General features: G+C 33.9%; 1 protein-coding gene across 2 annotated transcripts in view; it reads right to left on the bottom strand.

Annotated features, from left to right (window-relative positions):
- Positions 1–17,760, bottom strand: part of GckIII (Germinal centre kinase III) — a 148,324-nt gene extending 130,564 nt beyond the window's left edge. Inside the window, exon 1 of one of the 2 annotated variants that reach the window (XM_074130501.1) lies at positions 17,121–17,760. In XM_074130501.1, coding sequence (XP_073986602.1) covers positions 17,121–17,135 — 15 coding nt within the window. In that variant the 5' untranslated portion in view covers positions 17,136–17,760. The remainder of the gene's footprint in view (positions 1–17,120) is intronic. The other variant, XM_074130497.1, reaches the window with a different exon arrangement.
- Between the last annotated feature and the right edge of the window lie 1,588 nt (positions 17,761–19,348).

Genomic DNA, 19,348 nt, shown 5'->3' on the forward strand with positions numbered 1-19,348 from the left:
AACTACTCGAAATCTGTGCATAAGGTCAGATGTGGACTTTCTAGTATATTTTTATTGTCAGAGTTTGTGATTTTCTTAAAATGCTTAACCACTTCTTCTTGAAGTTTATTCCCTAAGAGCTAGAGTGACCCTCCGCCTTAGGCTGGAAACATAGTGGAGCGGCGGGCAAAGCGGCGATGATAGCGAAGAGCAAAGCGGCAAAAACAAAAACTAGAAATAGATAGAGTTGCTCTATCTTCGCTTTGCTCGCCACTATGCGCGGTCCCATATGTTTACTTGTGTTTGATTTCGCCGCTTCGCTCTTCGCTATCAGCGCCGCTTTGCCCGCCGCTCCACTATGTTTCCAGCCTTACGTATCTCCTGAGCTCCAGATCCGATATCTTGGAACAAAGTTGGACAAAGTCAGGAAAGTAAGTGTATATGATCTTCTCCTTCCGTCTTGACCATCGTACTCGCCGACTGAAAGGAGTAGTTCACAGCAGATTCAAGCCACTCCTTTATTTCAACTCCTAACCTCTTAACGAAAATTGATAATAGATTTTCCTTAATTTGTTTTACCAGAGCAATAAAATTGAATTATAAGCGTCTTTAACTTTTAGCTAAAATTCACAACTTGAAATTTGTTCCATACAAGCTGGAGTAAAAGGCAAGGTATTTCCTGACATCCACATCAGACATCTTTAGAACAAGACTAGTTTATCAGCTATTAGTTGTTACTTGTGCTTGAAACTCATAAAACGTGTCTTGTCTAAAATACTTTTATTTCCCAAAGAAGAGATCAAATAAAGAGTGGGATAATCACTCTGGAAAATGTAGAAATATAATAAGTCCCACATTTAAGTTTTGAGTTTCTTTAAAACGAGAATTGAAACGAATTCAATTCAAATAATTCGCCTTAATAACACAAACCCAGATAGCGCCTAGACAAAATATATAATGAATTCATCTGCAGCAATATCTCCTACACCAGTGGTCGGCTATAACTCATTAGTCAGAAGAGCGAAATATCAACATGTACTTGCGGTGAATGAGAAGGTGGCGCAACTATTCCCAAAGGCTAAACGACCATCCACCCCCCACCACAATAGACCAACAGGGACTTTAGCATCGTAACTGCTTTACCGCGACCACAACGAAACCTTTCCTCAAAACTCGTGAACCTGGAGACAGAACTCCAGGAGGGCTGATTCACGATCCCGAGGTACCATTTCATAGAGTCTCTGCCTCATATTTTAAGGCCTAAAATGGTCACTGGCCCAGCCATGTCCAACTCATGACTTACGGTTTCTCTACACCCTCCTGGTGTCAGCTTGTCCAGTGTCAGTGGGACTATTCTCGCCCGGTCCCACACGGAGAGCTAAATATCAACAGTAAAGCGAGCAAATGAGAGCCAAATGTTTTAAAATAGATACCTTATTATTAACTGAATTAAGGTACTGCTGAACTGGCCTTTGCTGAAAACGCCCTCTATCTGATTTAGGTACATACGCTGATGTTGACTCCTACCAACTCTTCGATCCACTATCGGTATACTTGTTTAGCCTATCTCCCTCCATTCGTTCATCTCCCGTCTAACATCACTTCTTCAAAAATAGACTTACCCAGGCCGAAAACCGTCTCTTGCGCATGGGGCACACAGTTTCAATCGCACTGTACGTCCGCGCCCGTATGTAGTACTTTGTGCAAGAGCCATATTCAAGGTGCCAAAGAGCCGCAAGTGGCTCGCGAGCAGCGTTTTGCCGTTCACTGTCCTACACCAATAGAAATTCAAATTCTAATAGTGAAATCCATTTATCTCAAATTCTCAGCACTGAAAACATGACTTCAAAAACCTAACAGGATGCAGCATATCTCTATCTCACTCTGGCGAAGTCTAAAGAGTAAATCCACTTTAAAACTCAGGTTTTTAACCCTTTCAGGAGTGTTGGTGAAGAGAAGTGGCACTCTCCATGACTCAGGTGTTCACCCAATTAAGGAATGATACTGTTAGGCTATTAAATACTACCTTCCTCTGGCAATGAGTTAAAAGGTAGCATTAAAAAACAAGTTGTAAACAAGATGAATGGCAATATCCATCACCCCTACCACTAGTGCAGTTTCTTCATAATGTGCAAAAGTTGCACATAAACGTTAATGCGTTTTTTTTTTTTTGTAATAGAGTTTAGACTAAGTACATTTTTATTATCTCTCCCATCTTTACGCCATTAGCAAATGAGCTTAAATTCCGTTAGACTTCTTTTTTCAAGTTGGTAAATTAAAACTCTTGGTCTTAAGTTTTTTTTATTTTTATTATTGATCTACCAGCAGGACTATACTCTACGCTATTATGGTTCCTATGGGCACATATGGCTTTCCCCAAAGTAGCTATGGTATACTCAGTGTACGGAGCTGGAGTTCGCACAGCTACCGCTACCTGTACAGGTATTTGTATGAGCCGCTGGAATTTACTGGTTTAGGGTGGTGTATTTTGGTTAGTATTTTTTTTTGTTTTTTTTTTTTGTAATTTACCACTGCAACAGTTGTTGCAACAAGCAAATATGGTAAAAGAAACAAGAAATAAAAGGAAATCATGAGTGGAGAAGGCACTCCAGTAACGTGCTTTGCTACACTGCTCTCACGATAAGAGAAGATCACGAGGCCATCTTCTCTTCAATCTCCTTTAAAGGATTACCTGGTAATGTGGAGGAAGATAAGTGTTCTATGAGAGGGTTAGGGATGAGCTGCTGTAGAGAAATGAAATTTGAAGAAACGAGTGTTAGCAAGATCTGTAATGAAAGGGATTTTGAGGACATTATGGATTAGATACATAGAACGGAGCGTTAAGAAGTTTTCGAGGTATTTTTGACTGTAATGCCTGGAGGCGTAGTGAGATGGAACGCTTAGTCGGTCCCCATACTTCGATGCCGTATGACCAAATACGTCGCAGTAACAGTAGATATAAGAGTCTTTTGTTATGTAGGTTTAGTTTCGAACGTTTTTCAAGTAGTCTGGCGAGAAGTTTGTAGCGTTGGTTAGTTTCTTGTCTTTTCAGTCTAGTATGGGGATTCCATGTCAACCGTTTGTCTAGGTGAAGTCCAAGGTAGCGTACTTTGTCCACAGTTGGTATAGGAGTTTGGTTTAAGATGATGGGAGATAGGATTTTCCGTCTGAGTGAAATACTATAAACTTTGACTTCGTAACGTTGACTTTGATTCTCTATTTGAAAAGCCAGTCCTGAAATTGGTTGATGTGTGTTTGTAGAGTTCGTGTAGCGATAAGTGGATTGGAATGAGAAGATAAGATGGCAGTATCGACAGCAAAGGTTAGTATTGTTAAGTTGGGAATCCCACAGAGCTCGAAAGATCCCTAAAGAAGTGGACAAGTCACTTGGCCATTTGGTAGAAAATAATACGTATTACCCGGGGTCATATACCTAATACAAACAATAAATAATGCATACAAAAGAAAACCAATGAATGAAAGTTTCTAAATCACAACTGGATTTAGAAGAACAACCACGAACAGTAGAAACTCTCCATCTTGGATCACGGCTAACAGATCCTCATACCAAGCAAGTAGAAAGTGAGAGGTAAGAATGAAAACAATGCAACATGATGCTCCATTAAATCCTAGCCAATCACAACTCTAGGCTAGACAATCACGTGACACCATATACAAAGAGTATTCTAGTCTGATCGCCCATTTATTGGCATAACTTGTAATCAAAACTATAGAGCACGTTTTCGCTCCCCTTCTTTTTTTGTCAATCACCCTTAAAAATCAGACAATTTTTTTTATTCATTCTGTGGTAAGTAGTTATTGTCCAAGAGAGAGGTAGTGCACTTTCCTTGAAAGCGAATTCAAGTAATTCCTTGAACGAGATGTAAAGAGACTCAACTCATTTTTTATATTAATTTTTTTTTTTTTAATTTAAGGCACGACATTATCTGAGGTAATTGTTGCCCAGAGCTTTTTTCAGTGCGCCGCCAGTCTCAGGACAGTGTTCTCTCATAACAGACAACATTGTCCATCGGATAGTGAGCTGTAAGAAGCTCTTAGAAAAAGAAATCTAAGGCCAGCAGCTAAATTCTAATCAGGGAAATTAAATTTTATTAATTTATTTTTCAGTATATAAATTATATTTATATAATTATTTAAAATATATAATAAATTATATATAATTAAATTTTATTAATTTGATTAATTGTTTATATTCTTGTTGAATTTCATTTAATTTAGGATTAACTTGAGCATTAGAGTGGTAAAGAAATTAATTAAATAAAATTAAAATTGCAAATATATATATATCATATGGAATATTTTCCATGATGAAATACTAGGCAATCTTGTACTATTTGATCAGTAGCAACTTTTGTAAGTTTTAAGTAAGTTATCTGTTACTTTCTGGACACAGATGTTTCGCAGGTTTCCTTCGTAAAATCGAGAAAAGGCCGTCTGGGGCGTGCATTTACGGAGACTTGGACTAGGATGACGCCCTGCACACTTTTTTTGAATGTACACATTAGGTACAGGAAAGAAGAAGATTGCAGGAGGTTAGGAACTCCGGGCAGCATCGTCGGACGGATGCTGGAAGATGAGGAAGCTTGGGCGAGGGTCTCTTCTATGGTAAGGAGGATCCTAATAAGAAAAATGAAAGGACCTGGAATAATTGCAGGTGTAATTGAAGAGCAATAAAAAGAAGGAAAGCCAAGTTTACGAGGCGCCATCCTGAAGTAAGGCTGTTTGGTTCCGGGATGGACATTTTACGCTTGAAGGGGAGGGTTTTTTTTAGTGGGTCGAGCCCCACACACCCGACAGATCGTCGGAAGGTGCCTTTGGCGTTTTTCCCCCTCGCAAAAAAAAAAAAATCTGTTACTTTTGAACAATTTAATTATTTTAGGAAGAATATTTTCAAAAAATTTTCGTAACTGTCGCGTGAAATCAAGTCACGTCACACCATCGTGATGTTAGACCAGTAGGTGAGAAAGTAATTCTGAGGTAACGTAAGAAGAGTGCCTAAAATTCTACATAACATTTAAAATTAGATAAATGATAATTTTAAATATTGCATTGTTTTCATAATGAATTTACCGATTTATTAATAATTAAAGAATCATATTTTGTATTTAGGGAAGGGTTTAGGTAATTGGTTAGCTTATGGATAGATTGATTTTGATGCAGAGAAACCGGGTTAAAATCCAGCTGTTGGTCCTTAAGATTTTCTCCTCCATGTAGAAGTGTAACGAGAGAACATAGGCCAGTGGCTGTGTGGCTAGTTAGATTTGAATCGTAAAATGGAGCGTTAACGACAGGGCGGAGAATTTTAGACTGAAGAGATTGAATTCGTTTTATTACTTTTATTTATTTTATGAATTTATTACTTTTATTTTTTTTACTTTATTAGCAATATTTACAACTGATACACATGAATGTCATGTTAAGAGCAATCACCCATTGGTGAAACTCTTTCTCAGTGGAATAACTCATACCAGTAGGTCCCTAGGCCACTTCCACTTCGAGCGACGAGGAGGATTGCCTGCCTGGAAGGTGAGGAGAGGAGAGCTGTTGTACAAGAGGATAAGAATAGAGATCAAGGAGGCTGTGAAATTTGCGGTAGCGAGACTTTATTAGGTCAGTGACAAAAGGGATGTGAAGGTCAATGTGTATTGTAAGGTTAGAAATGTAGTATGGGGCGTTCAGGATTTTCCAAAAAGACTGTAGTGTCTGCAGGCGTTTGGAGTTACGAGGATTTGGTTGAGCCGCACACTTCTGCTCTGTATATCCATATGGGTCTTAACAGTGTCTTGAAGATTGTCAGTTTGTGATTCAAGTCGAGTTTGGATCTGCGGCCAAGCAGTCTAGTAAGTAGCTTGAATGTATTACTTATAAATTTAAATTAATTGAAAAAAATCATACGCTTATTTTATAGAATTTTATTGCTATTATTATTGATGAAAAAGTTGAAAATATTATTTTGTTTAACTCAAAATTAATTTGAGTAATCATTATTTTAATTTTAAAACAATTTACAATTTCAAAGTATATTATTAAAACGTTTACATTCTAGGTACACCCTGATTAATAAATTCATAGAAGTGGATTTTTGTTTTCAATAAAGACTAAATAATTTAACGATGCTCTACCCATCTACAATTATGCCGAATTTCAATTAATCCTTGAGTAGACTTTTTTTAAAGCATAACAGTCCTTATCTGGTACACATAAATCCATTATTATAATATTAATAAAAGCAAAATCGTGTCCTGATAATAACTAAAAACTGGCATAAATCCCTCCCAATGAGAACGAATATAAATTCTAATAATTATCGATCCAAAATAATAACAAGCACAACATCTCTGCCGCATGCATATTAACGTAACGGGCAAACATTTGTTTGTGAGTACGCAAATAGTTTCGAGTCGGCGGGAGGATACAGGGGGGGCAACTACGGGCGAGGAGGTCATGAAGGGGGTGTTTACTGGGGATGCTGGGTCGCACCATTGTACAGTTATACCAACACCATCAGAGAGGGTGCTTTTGCGGGGTTAACCTTGACCCGCTCTTACATTCTGCAGCATCTATTTCACCCTATAACCGCCTACCCTCTCTCAATTACTCCAGTACCATTTCGGAGCTAGAGGAGCAATCCACCAAAACTAGAAATCCCTTTCACTAAATTTCCTTAAAACACTATAAATTCTCTATTATTCCACAAATGACAGTAGACAGTGTTAGATAAATTAAAATGAATATATATTTTCACCAAAAGTTGACTAAAGTTAATAAGACAGAATTAATGTTTATAGCCTCTATGGAGAGACTTCCCATAGTTACGAAGCACTTTCTAATATTATCTTTTGAGAAAACAGCTTTAAAAAGTAGACTGCTGTAAATCTAAATCAGTGAGTTCAGAAAACTAATAATTAGCTGATCGATAAACAAAAAATAACTAAAAAAAAATACTTTAATGGTCGAGTCTGTCTCCACCTGAAGACTAAGATAATGATAAAATTGGGGACCATTAGTGATTCTTGTAATTAATAGAAAAGAACTATAATAATGTTGAACAACACTTAAGGATGTTTTTTTGAAAAAGAATTCTGTGAATATTTTATACAAGGAACTATTCTTTTTAACACACCTTGTGTACCCTATCTTCATCTTGCATCCGTGAATCGTGCAGATTTTCGATTTTAAATTTCACCAAAAAAATATCTGCTCTGAAAATACCGTGAGTTCGAAAATAAAGTGGTTTTTAAAATTGTTAAGCAAGTGCCCACCGTAACTTATGAGAAAGCCACAATTTTACATTTTAGACAATAACTACCAACTGTAAGAGCCACTCAACTGAATTACTTTATCAATCTTTGGAGATTATTGAAATAATAATAAAAATTAACTTATCTATGAATTATCTATTAACTCAATTTTTTTGAAATATCTTATCTACACTTAAAAGAACAGAACTAAACAGACGCTATCGTCTACTCAAAAGACTGTTGGACGAAAGATCAAAACTCTCTCTGGACAACAGAAGACTAATTTATACTACTATTTTGAAACCCATCTGGGCGTATGGAATAGAACTGTAAGGTTCAACCAAACGCATAAATCTCCAAAGGATTCAGTCCCTTCAATCTAAAATACTTCGAACTATAGTAAACGCTCCATTTTATGTCTCCAACCTGAATATGCACACTGACCTTAACATTCCTTTTATCACCCAAGTTGCTCTCATATAAATCTACTAGCTTAAAATCTTTCTCCTAGAACTCTTCCTAACAACTCAACAAGATGTCTTAAAAGACAATGGCCTCGTGATCTCCTCTCTAGTGAAGAGAGTGGCTAACAGTCCAATGTTTTGAGTGTTTTACCACTGGGTAACTTCTCCACTCGTTTGACTTCATTTGCTACTCTGTTATCATTGTTACTTATCAGTGCTAACGCGCTGATTGTAGCACAAATAAACGACAAAAGAACTTAAATTCAAAGCACCTAGTTCAGTCATAGCTTTTTATATTTGTAATAAATTTCCCAAATAATAAAGATTAACACCATTAAAGGACAAAAACTTGTTTTGCCTTTGAATAATAAATACTTTGTTTCAGAACCCATATGATCATTTCCGCACTCTAATGTAAATTGGTGCAATAATTCAACTCAAATTCTGTAGTGGGCGCTGAATGATAACGGTAAATTTGTTTGAATTCATATCATAAATCGATCTTTTTAAAGACAAAAAATGTACATTATTTCATCACATTTCTCAAATTTTTGGTTTTATGGAGTTAATTGAGTTGCACAGTAAACGGCTCAATTTTCTTTTATCTTTGGGTACCAATTTTGTATATTACATCTTTAAAACATATTACCAGGCCACAATTCGATTTAGGGCACTTCTCAAAGTGACCAGTTCTGTATATAGTGAAATCTGGACCAAATTTATTAAATTTACAAATATAAAGTGTAATTATACTAAATCGATTACTCAGTATATCAAGAATTTATTCAATTTCCACGATATGATTTAAACTTTTTATAATAATTACAAATGTATTAATCTACAAATTTGTTTGTGTTTTATTTTTTTTAATTTAAGGCGCGATAACATCTGAGGTTATTGGCGCCCGGAGCTATTTGCCAATGCACTTCTGGCCCCCGGACAGTGTTCTATCGTTCTTTTTATCACTGGACAGTGAACTGTAAGAAGCTCCTAGAAAGAGAGAAATCGAAGGGCCTGGATTGGAACCCAGGAACTGCGCGTTGGAATCCAGTACATGGTAATCACAGAGCACAATGTTTAAGAATGGCTAACCTCTTGAATGGTAATCATTTATTTCTTCTTTAATAATATGTTAGATAATTATGGATACTGGCCTTACGGGATAAAATAGGCCAATAGCTATCTACTGACCAAAATTTGTTGAGGCTAGTTTTCTAGATAAATTGTAGAGTTTTCTTTCGTCCCTTTTGCTTAGGGGTGACCATTTACATTGTAACACAATACGGGACAGAAAAAGTTCATTCGTTCGAAGCGTGAGCGTGTAATATATTTTTGAAAAAATCCTTTAAAGTGTCTAAAAATAAGTCTCTCTTCCTTTTCACCTTTAATAATCCCTTCCCTTACAACTTTCATTATGAATACTTCCCTTGGTAAAATTGATTAGGGCTACATCTAGCGGAATGTGTGGGTAGATTCCCTTTTTTTAAAGGGCCATTTTTGCGTCACGTTCCTACCTTTGGTGTACTATTAAGGAGGATTAAATGTATGACGAAAATCGACTACAAAAAAAAAAATCTCTTTTAACAAAAAAGTATCTCTTTAATCCATGGGTTTTTCCCATTTTCAAATTTTCTCCAAAATGGTTCCTAGGATTTTTGTTTTGCATTTATTGTGCAACATTTAGTGCGTTAGCGCTATAAGTAACAATGATACAATAGAGTAGTAGATGATAAGGTAACGAGTGGAGAAGTTACCCAGTGGTGGTAACACTCTAAAACATATGGTTAGCCACTCTTTTCACTAGAGAGGAGGTCACTGTCTTTTAAGACATCTTGTTGGATTGTCAGGAAGAGTTCTAGAAGAAAGATTTTGAGCTAGAGGATTTATATGAGATTGCAGGCTGAAGTGGAGTTTTCTATATCGTGATTTAGTAACCTGGGTGACAAAAGGAATGTTAAGGTCAGTGTGTTCAGTCAGGTTGGAGACATAAAATGGAGCGTTTACGATAGTTCGAAGTATTTTAGATTGAAAAGATTGAATCCTTCCTAGGATTTTCTGAAAATTGTGGGGATACACATTACGAACACAGATTTATAGCTTTATCATATAATCAATGTCCAAGGGTAAAAAAAAAAATTCTTTTCTGGACTATCGTCCTGGGTTTTAGTGCTTCCTCCGTTTCCTAGTTTACTAGTTTCCAAGTTACATTTCAAAGTTACGTACGGTTTTACAATTTAATTTAGATACGATTAAAGATGTCCCAAATGTTTGGATGCAAAGCAAAAAACCTTTAGAATAAGGGAAAGTCAAAAAAACCAGAGGCTTTCGCACCCGATTGTTTATTGGAGTTTAAGACAGAAAACCAATGGTTTCATTGGTTACTAAAGGCTCGAAAATCGCATTTCATTATCATTCTAAAAGACTTATATCATCACAAGCACACAAAATGTGAACGCAAAACTAATTAGATAATTAAGTACTTTTCTCTTATGCTTCAACGTCCTTTTTCACGTACATCAAAAGCAAGATATGGCCCACGAATTCGCCACTCATTATCACAGCATACCCACAACAGACTACCTCATAACAATAGCCCCCTATAAAGCAACGTTTAAGATCTGCTTTCAATGTCACAATCTTAAAATACGTTTATGAGGGTGAATGTGTTATTTGCAATTGTATTCGCAAGTAAACACAGAACGGTTTCACCAAATCCTAAATCTATAAGTTTCAAGATAAGAAATTATTGGTATAAATTATCTCATATTTTTAAAAAAATAATAAAGCTTTATAATTTATTATTAAAATTGTTGACGTAATGATAACCTCTTAAGCACTCACAATAAATGGAGATTATAGTAATAAAACGCTAGTAAATATCTGTGTAATTTATGAATATCTTAGTTGGCGAACCAGAAATATTTAAAATGTACTTAAATTTTATTTTGAACACGCTAATTATCTATGTGTGTGTGCGTGTTTTTAAAATTGTTTTTAATTTCCCTCTACATCTCTGAGAATAAAATGAATACAAGAAGGGATTCAATGACCTTTGTAATTTTAAATTTAGCATTGCGGTTAAATCATTATTCACCAACGAACAGTAATCAAGATGAGGAAATACCCAAGCTGTGATGTTTTCTTGGTTTGAAATGGGCAGAATGTTTAGGGAGAAAGAGAGGGGGGGAACTGAGAGTTAGATTACTAATTTTTGAGATTCAGTTGACCTCAAAATGTCGGCGAAATCTGTTATAAGTGAAATAATTCATTTTACAATAGAAAACCCCAAAGAATACAAAAATAACATTTTTTTTTTTTGAAAGTATAACACGAACATGGCCCAACATTATAAACAGTTATTAGAAGTTATAAAAGTAAAGGCTGTGGGAAATGTGCCGGAGTATAGTTAAGCAGTATTAATAAAAGATCACATGTCTCGAATTAATTCACTACTTTGTCGAAAACTCTAAAACAGAACTGTTATTTATTTGACAAGCGAGAAAAGTGGTGCTTTATGATCCGAGTTTATGTATATACGGAAAAGCAGTCTGATAGTAAATCTCCTATAAACTACGAGGGTCGTTTGAAAAGTCCGTGCAAAGTCAGAGAGATAGCACCACTGGCGCGTATCGAGGTTATGTTTAGTTAGTAGCATCTCTTGGAAGAACACACACCAAGTTTCAGCCAGATCGGTCTATTTCTTTGTGTTTGGCATTCGTTTGAATCGAGGAAGTCGAGTGATTTTCAAAAAATGGACGAAAAAGAATTTCGTGTGTTGATTAAACACTACTTTATGAAAGGCAAAACGCCTCAGGAGACTAAAGAGAAGCTTGATAAACATTATGGTGACTCTGCACCTTCGATTTAGAACAGTTTATAAGTGGTTTCAAAATTTTCGGAGTGGCCATATGGGCACAAGTGACGCTGAACGTTCTGGACGCCCTGTTGAGGTTACTACACCAGAAATCATTGATAAAATCCATGATATGGTGATGGATGACAGAAGAGTGAAGGTGCGTGAGATTGCTAGTGCTGTGGGCATCTCGAATGAACGGGTACATAATATTTTGCATCAACATTTGGACATGACAAAGCTATCCGCAAGATGGGTGCCGTGATTGCTCATGCTTGACCAAAAACGAAATCGTGTGAAGTGTTGCAAGGACGGTTTGCAGCTGTTCCAGAAGAATCCGCAGGACTTTAAGCGTCGTTTCGTCACTGTGGATGAAACATGGATACATCACTACACTCCTGAGACCAAAGAACAATCTAAACAATGGGTTACCAAGGGGGAATCTGCGCCAAAAAAGGCGAAGACCGTTCCTTCGGCCGGAAAGATTATGGCGACTGTCATTTAGGATTCGCAAGGAATAATCCTCATCGACTATCTGGAAAAGGGTAAAACTATTACAGATGCATATTATTCATCGTTATTGGACCGTTTGAAAACCGAGCTGCAAGAAAAACGCCCACGATTGGCCCACAAAAAAGTCCTTTTCCATCACGACAACGCACCAGCTCACACCTCAGCAGTTGTGACGCAAAATTAATGGAAATATGGTTCCAACTCGTTTCACATCCCCCCTATTCACCAGACTTGGCTCCCTCGGGCTACTATTTGTTCCTCAATATGAAGAAATGGCTGGCGGGAAAAAGATTTTATTCAAACGAGGAGGTGATTGCAGAAACGAATGGCTATTTTTCAGACTTGGACAAATCCTATTATTCGGAAGGGATCAACAAACTAGAGCAGCGTTGGACGAAGTGTATAAGCCTAAAAGGAAACTACGTTGAAAAATAAAAAAGGTTTACCCCAAAAAATTAAGTAGTTTTTATTTTTGCACGGACTTTTCAAACGACCCTCGTAGATACACAGATAACTTTTATTTAAAGCTATTTGTCTTTGATTTTATCCGAGTAGCACGCATTATTATTGTATCCCTAGCCAGGTTCGGACTGTAATCCATGTACATTAACCAGTTTGGTGAAGAGATTTCAACATCACATACGCTGACAGAGTGAGGTCTGATTAAATGGTGTCCACCATATCTGTTATTCAAAATTTTAATAAATTCTAAACATTTTATAAAAATAATAAAATAAAAATTAATAAAACTTGCTGACTCAAGAAGTGTAGTGGTAAACCCAAAACATTACGTCTCAAATTTTTTAACTGATTCAATCTCTTATAATGGCTGAAGGTCCGAAACCGGTCAAAGTTCACAATGAAAACGCATTATACGTCAAATAAAATCTAAATATATTACCTAGCCCAACGAACCTAACCACATTTTCAACCATTTTTTTTAAGGGGCACTTCTATGGAAGAGCTCCGCATCTCTCTAAAAATACAATTTGTTCCGTTTCCCGAAAGTTCCATGAAAAAATATAATTTCAGTTAAGTAGACACAATAATACTAAAGAAAATAACATTGTTTAAAATTTTATTCCAAGAGAAATTCAATTTTACTTAGTTCTAAAGGAGTAAACATAGCGTCCATCTAATTTGCATTTTACATTTTATAGTTTAATATTAACGCTTTAAAACTGTTGCTACAATTTTAAGTTTTAACAAAATCATTTAGCTGGAAAACAAACAGTTACCATTTATTTGGTGTAAATAAGAAAAAACAAAACTGGGCAATTACAGGATTATGTTTTATGTAAATAAATTGAACTTATAAGCGGTTAATTCAAATTAAACTAATAATCTTTTAAATAAATAAATAAAAATACTCTCTAAGTTTTCAAGGCCTTCTCTTAAATGATTTTCAAGAAAAACTTGCTATTCAAACTCATAAAATCGAAAATTTTACCCAAGATGGATACATTTACTCTTTCAGCGATAACTTTATAGAAAAAAATAAGATAATTTTATTTCTTGAAAAATAAGAAATTTTGTTAATGAATTATCTTTTTTTCCTTCTTTAAACTCATAAAATAAAATTAAAAATATAAAAGTTGAACAGGCAGCTAATGAAGTGTTAACAGGTTAGCCAGAACGTTGTTTATATTTAATTAAACAAGCATGTAATTCACCTGGAACTTTATCCTACACTCGAGATGTTTTTGTTTATATCAACAGTTTTTCTAAAAACTTAAGGTTATTTTTAATAATCATTTAAAATAAATATTTACATACAATCCATTCCCTCCCCTCAAAGTAGCTCAGAATGGTAGTTTTGACGAAAAAAATAACAAGCAAGTATTAACTAATTTTGAATTACTTCTTGTTTTATTTAAGATTTTAAGAAGAATTTAAGTTATTCAAAAGATATGATTGAGTGTTGCTTCAAACAAAATGAAAATTTACTGAGCCATTAATGATTAGCAAAAAGTAAAAAAGCCTTTTAAATAATTATTCACTACTATATTTGAATAAAATCTCAAACCCCCTTTCCATGAAAGTTTACGCCCTTTAACCAAACAAAATTGGCCAGCCCCTTTTGTACTATAATATAGATTCAGGGCCACTTAGGCCTAAGGTACCACACCGCTCGGGTAAAATTATTGCTGTTACTAAAAATTATTTAAAAAATTTAATATTTTACAAAAATAATAGAAAAGTTATTGCAAATTAGATCATCGCGTAGAAAAGCTTAGATAAACATGGCTATTAATCAAAACTGAGGAGTAAGATTTAAAAAAAAAAATACCACTTGATAAATATAAATTATAAATAATTTATATATTAATAAAAAGTAAAGTAAAGTAATCGCCTATTTCTTCAGGCAGGGCTTAACGTCCAACTACCAATTAGGTGTCGTGGACGGGGGCGACTAGCAAACATACTTTACTGTAAATTTCTTTTTTATTAACCTTTAAATAAAATCCAAGGCCTAAGACCGGGAATCGAACCTAGTATCACAGTACATATTAGCTTCGCAGGTCTCGTCTCTAACCGCTCGGCTACCGTGGCACCTTAATTTATATAATAATATTTTCTTTTCATTACAATAAGTTTGTGAAATAATTGGGACAACCCCCAATAAAAGACTGGTGTATGTAATTAATCAAACAACAGTATTTCATTTTTAAGCCTCGGATTCGCTAGCGTTCCCAGTTCCCACTGGAAACAGGAGAGTTCCGCAAACATTGTGCCTGGCACGCCAATGCGCCATTTTTTTTTGGGGGTGAAAGATGGACCTTGATTTTTGTTATTTTTTTAAACACGCGATTCATAAAACAGAAATAGTTTTGTTTCTCTAATGTACGGAAATAGATGGCTTCAACATGATTTACAAAACTATCTTACCAACTTTATAACCATTGATAGAGGAGGATAGATATATGTATCTTCTCCGTGAATACTGAGTGGAGAGAAGTGTGTTAGCATTAGGGAATAGTTATCAACTTCTAGTTCCTCATCCTGTGGGGGGCTTTCCTGGAGAGGAAACTGGATTAGAATCACAGTCCATCCAATGGACGTCTTTACCAGAATATACACAAAGAATAGAGACGGCAATTAATTTACAATTTACTGCGTGCAATCAGATCTTCCTCTCGACTCTTTAACACATCAAGATTTTCTGGTGTGGGTAATTACCCTCGTTAATGAGGAAATATATTTTAATGAAACGAAAAGTATTATGAGCGGATTATTTTATTTATTTATTGAAAAAAAAAGGATCATCGAAAAATTGGCGTTCAGGTCATTGTGTCATTCTAGCGAGAAATTTTGCAATTAATTTATAACCTCAAAAAAACTAAAAAAGTTCATATCGTTGTCACAGTGATTGCCTTCTTAACAGAACTTCCCTATAGAAACTGGACGAGCAGTTTCATCTCTTAGGTATGTTGTAAGATGATTAGTGTAGAGCTCATCAGATATATTTTAATGACAATGCAGTACATTTTAATGTTTATTAAGAAAATTCCGTACGTGTTTAAAACACCACTGCTTTAGTAAAACAAAATTCCACAACAGAAATAACTGTACCGATGAACAAGCATATACCCATAAAGTTTTGATAATCCAATTATTACAATAAGCTGATACTTTTTGGCGAGACAGATGCACTGAAATATAGAATATGGTGTGCCGAGGGAGGAAAAAAAATTGCATAACATAGCTGTATAAGAACATTTATGAAATATATATCATAAGAATGACTTTCCCTAAATCTACAAATACCAAAATGAATGTCCTTAAGAACAAAATTTGGTAGTATATTTTAGATAGCGGGCAATCAAACCAATCATTAATGGTTTACAAAACAACAAGAATAAAAAATAATAAGATTGTACAATATTTTATTTCAATGTTACCGAGAAAAAAAATGTTCTATAAGCAATGGAAAACATAACCTTTCATCATCAAAACCTAAAAATTTAAGATGTAGACTACATACAGACCAAGAACAATTAATTGATTATCCTTAACCTATTTTCACTAACACCCTAAAGACCTGATATTAAAAGAGAATTATGATTTAAAAGACAATTATTCCAGAATATCTGAAAGGAAAAGTTAGATGATACACTTACTCGAATCTACAGACAAAATCAATGTAACATCCTTTAAAAATCTTGAACAATTACTTTTTAATATTTTCTCAAGTTGAAGATCATTCTCATTAGGTATATTCAAATGGAATTAAAACAAAAATTACCTTCATTTTCTATTACAGTGAGGATTACAAGAAGAAAAAAATCTTAACTGAAACATAATGAATATAAAAGAAAACCATGCACTCTTAAGTTCTTCAGAATCACCTTCTTGGAAAAAAAAATAAGAAATAAAAGTTGTACAAACAAGACTGATTTAATATAATATTAAAACACCATGTCTTCTAGAATAACCTTTCTTAAAAACATGATGCATGTGGATGTTTTAACTTTTACTCTACTTTTATTGGTAAAATGACAATTTCATTACTTTACATCTAAAATTTAATATATTCAAATTCAAAATTAAAGTCTCACAAAGTATACCAAAATTAATCAAAGTTTTGTATATATAATAATAGATACATAATTCCTGATGTCTTACAAATTCAAATTTTCATAAATTCAAACAAAAATCTCACAAGATCTTGAAGATATTAAGTTTGGAATAACAGAATCAGAAAGCAATGGGGTTGGGGAACAAGGTCAAATCTGCAATGCAGGGTCCTATTGATCATGATCAGATACCCATGTGACATACAAAAACAATTGCTTACCAAACAGAAAAATCACCAAAAATGGGAAAATGTTAAATGATATTAAGAATGATGTTTACTGGAGTAACATGAAAACTACTTTACCACAAATTCATCTACCATACATAACACAAGTGAAATTTCGAAACAAACATTTCTATAAAAACGTTCTTGAAACTTTGTGATGTCAAAGCAATGAAAATTACCTGGAATATATTTTTCAATATAGCATAGTATTAATATTATTTAGAAATATTTTCTAGACGACTTACCTCATTAAATGCCATACTTCAATGAGGAAATCCAGATTACAGCCACAACCAACAACCAGATTTCAGTTAAAATTCTTCATAACTTTATTGTCTTATTTTTATATCTTGTATATCGAAAAGTTTCACACACCGTATCATTATAACAACTAAAACGAAACTTAAGCAGTAATTGTTTCACTGAGATTATGAATTATTTAAGAAACTGAACTACAGAGAATAACAATGACAAATCGTGGTTTGCAAAGGGCATTCCTCAGGTGGGAATAGTTCACACGAATTTGTGACAGAGGAATCCTAAAAACACATACGGAACTGAAACATTTTATAATGTATCCAAACTATATTTCATTTCAATCTGATACTTAAATATGTCAAGACAAATTAAGAAGGCTGAAATAAAACACTTTCATTATATGTAACAGCGCCATGTTAGATGTGCTACCTATGATTTTACTCTAATGTCATCGCAAACCTAGAAGTCAAAACAAATTTCATCAATTGAAGTTTGATATAATCCAATTTCACACATAACCTATTCCGACAAGCTAATGTTCACTCGTTGTCACAATACCGTACCTGAATGAAAAGCACACACTTAATACGCGTACCCTACCGCCATCACCGTCAAGACAGACAGATACCTCCTGAACTGGTACATTTGTTCGAATTACTAAATCCAATGCTATCTTAATTAAAAGTTTTCTTGAGAATTTTAGTCTTCCTTTTCTAAGTAATAGTACAAGTTTTTATTTATTTTTCAATGAAAGATTAATCTTTTTTGCTCCAAACATTTTTAAATTCATGTCAACGCTTCCATTTCTTACTTTTACTAGTGTTGTACAGTCTGGTAAATAGGCGCCAAATTCAACTCAAACATATATTATATAATATGTACATTGAATATAAAATTTTAAATTTGTCTCTAAAACTTAAATGAAAAATGTAATACATAAAACAAAAACTTTTACATGATAACTTATTTAGATGTGCTGGAACAATTTTTCAAGTTGTGAAATATTTTAGTAAAAGATTGAAACAATTTGAGGATAAATTGAAACAATTTTTTCAAAAGAATTGAAATTATCAAAGAAAAAAACGTTAATGTAATAATTATTTTTAAAAAGTACTATTCATTTTTTGTACGCGATTTTCATAAAGAATGTATCAGCTTCTTATGTAAATCTGGACAATCTTATGTTTTACGAAAAAATCCGCTAAGTTTTTTGTTACCACACTTGATAATTTTGAAGAAGAAAAAATCTTGATATTTTGCTGACAAGAAGAAGTAAGAGGAACGTTTGTTAATGTTAATTCTTCTCCATTTGAAAAATAATTAAATGAGAAAATTGTGATATCAAGGCACGTTCGTACCATCCAATTTGGTTATATTCATCTTCACTTTCATGTAAGACCATTTTTTTTAATTATAGTCAATTTTATATATATATGAAAAATATGAATTTTTTCTTTTTGGAAGAATAAAGAAACCATAAAAATTGAAACAAATTGTAATTTCAAAAATAATTATTCATAATCATTTATAACTGGGGGCCATGCTCAAGCATAACAAGGTTGAAAACATTATTTCGAATTATTTCCTATTGTATATTCGAATATCCAGCTGCAACAATCATATCTTTAGTTATCGAACTCAAAATTCTCATTCTTCAAGCAATAGTTATAGTTATGACTTACCATGAAGATGTTTTATTTAATGCTAATCAGCACAGATCTCGATGGGAATCTTGTGTTATGAATTTTTAGAAACAAAATAATAATTTAAAAAAAAAAAAACCTACTTACTAGAAAAGAATAATTCTATTTGAAATTTGCTAAAAAAAAAATATAATAAATACATTAGTGCTCCTATTTCAAAGCTTTTAGTGCACACTATAACCTACAGATGGAATAAAATAGTCTGATTATATATATAATTTATTTCGCAATTATATTAGTAGAAAAGAACTCTTCAATTTAGTTACACTAACTAAACCTTTTTTGTATGTAAATTCATATATGAAGTTAGATCCATAACAGCAAATAGCAATTTTCAACCACATATTAGCACATTACAATGCAAATAAACAAAGTATTAGAAAAGGTTTAAAAGAAATTTTAATAATCTTGTTCGAACAATGTCTTTCTCCTTGCTTTTAAATTGTGGATTATTGATTGGCAGATAGAATGTCGGTTGATTTCAGAATTGAGACAGTAACTTGAAAAATTCC

The sequence above is a fragment of the Rhodnius prolixus genome, unplaced genomic scaffold (genome assembly GCF_049639745.1).
Source record: "Rhodnius prolixus isolate KJV_2025 unplaced genomic scaffold, Rpr scaffold_4, whole genome shotgun sequence".
Taxonomy (NCBI): domain Eukaryota; kingdom Metazoa; phylum Arthropoda; class Insecta; order Hemiptera; family Reduviidae; genus Rhodnius; species Rhodnius prolixus.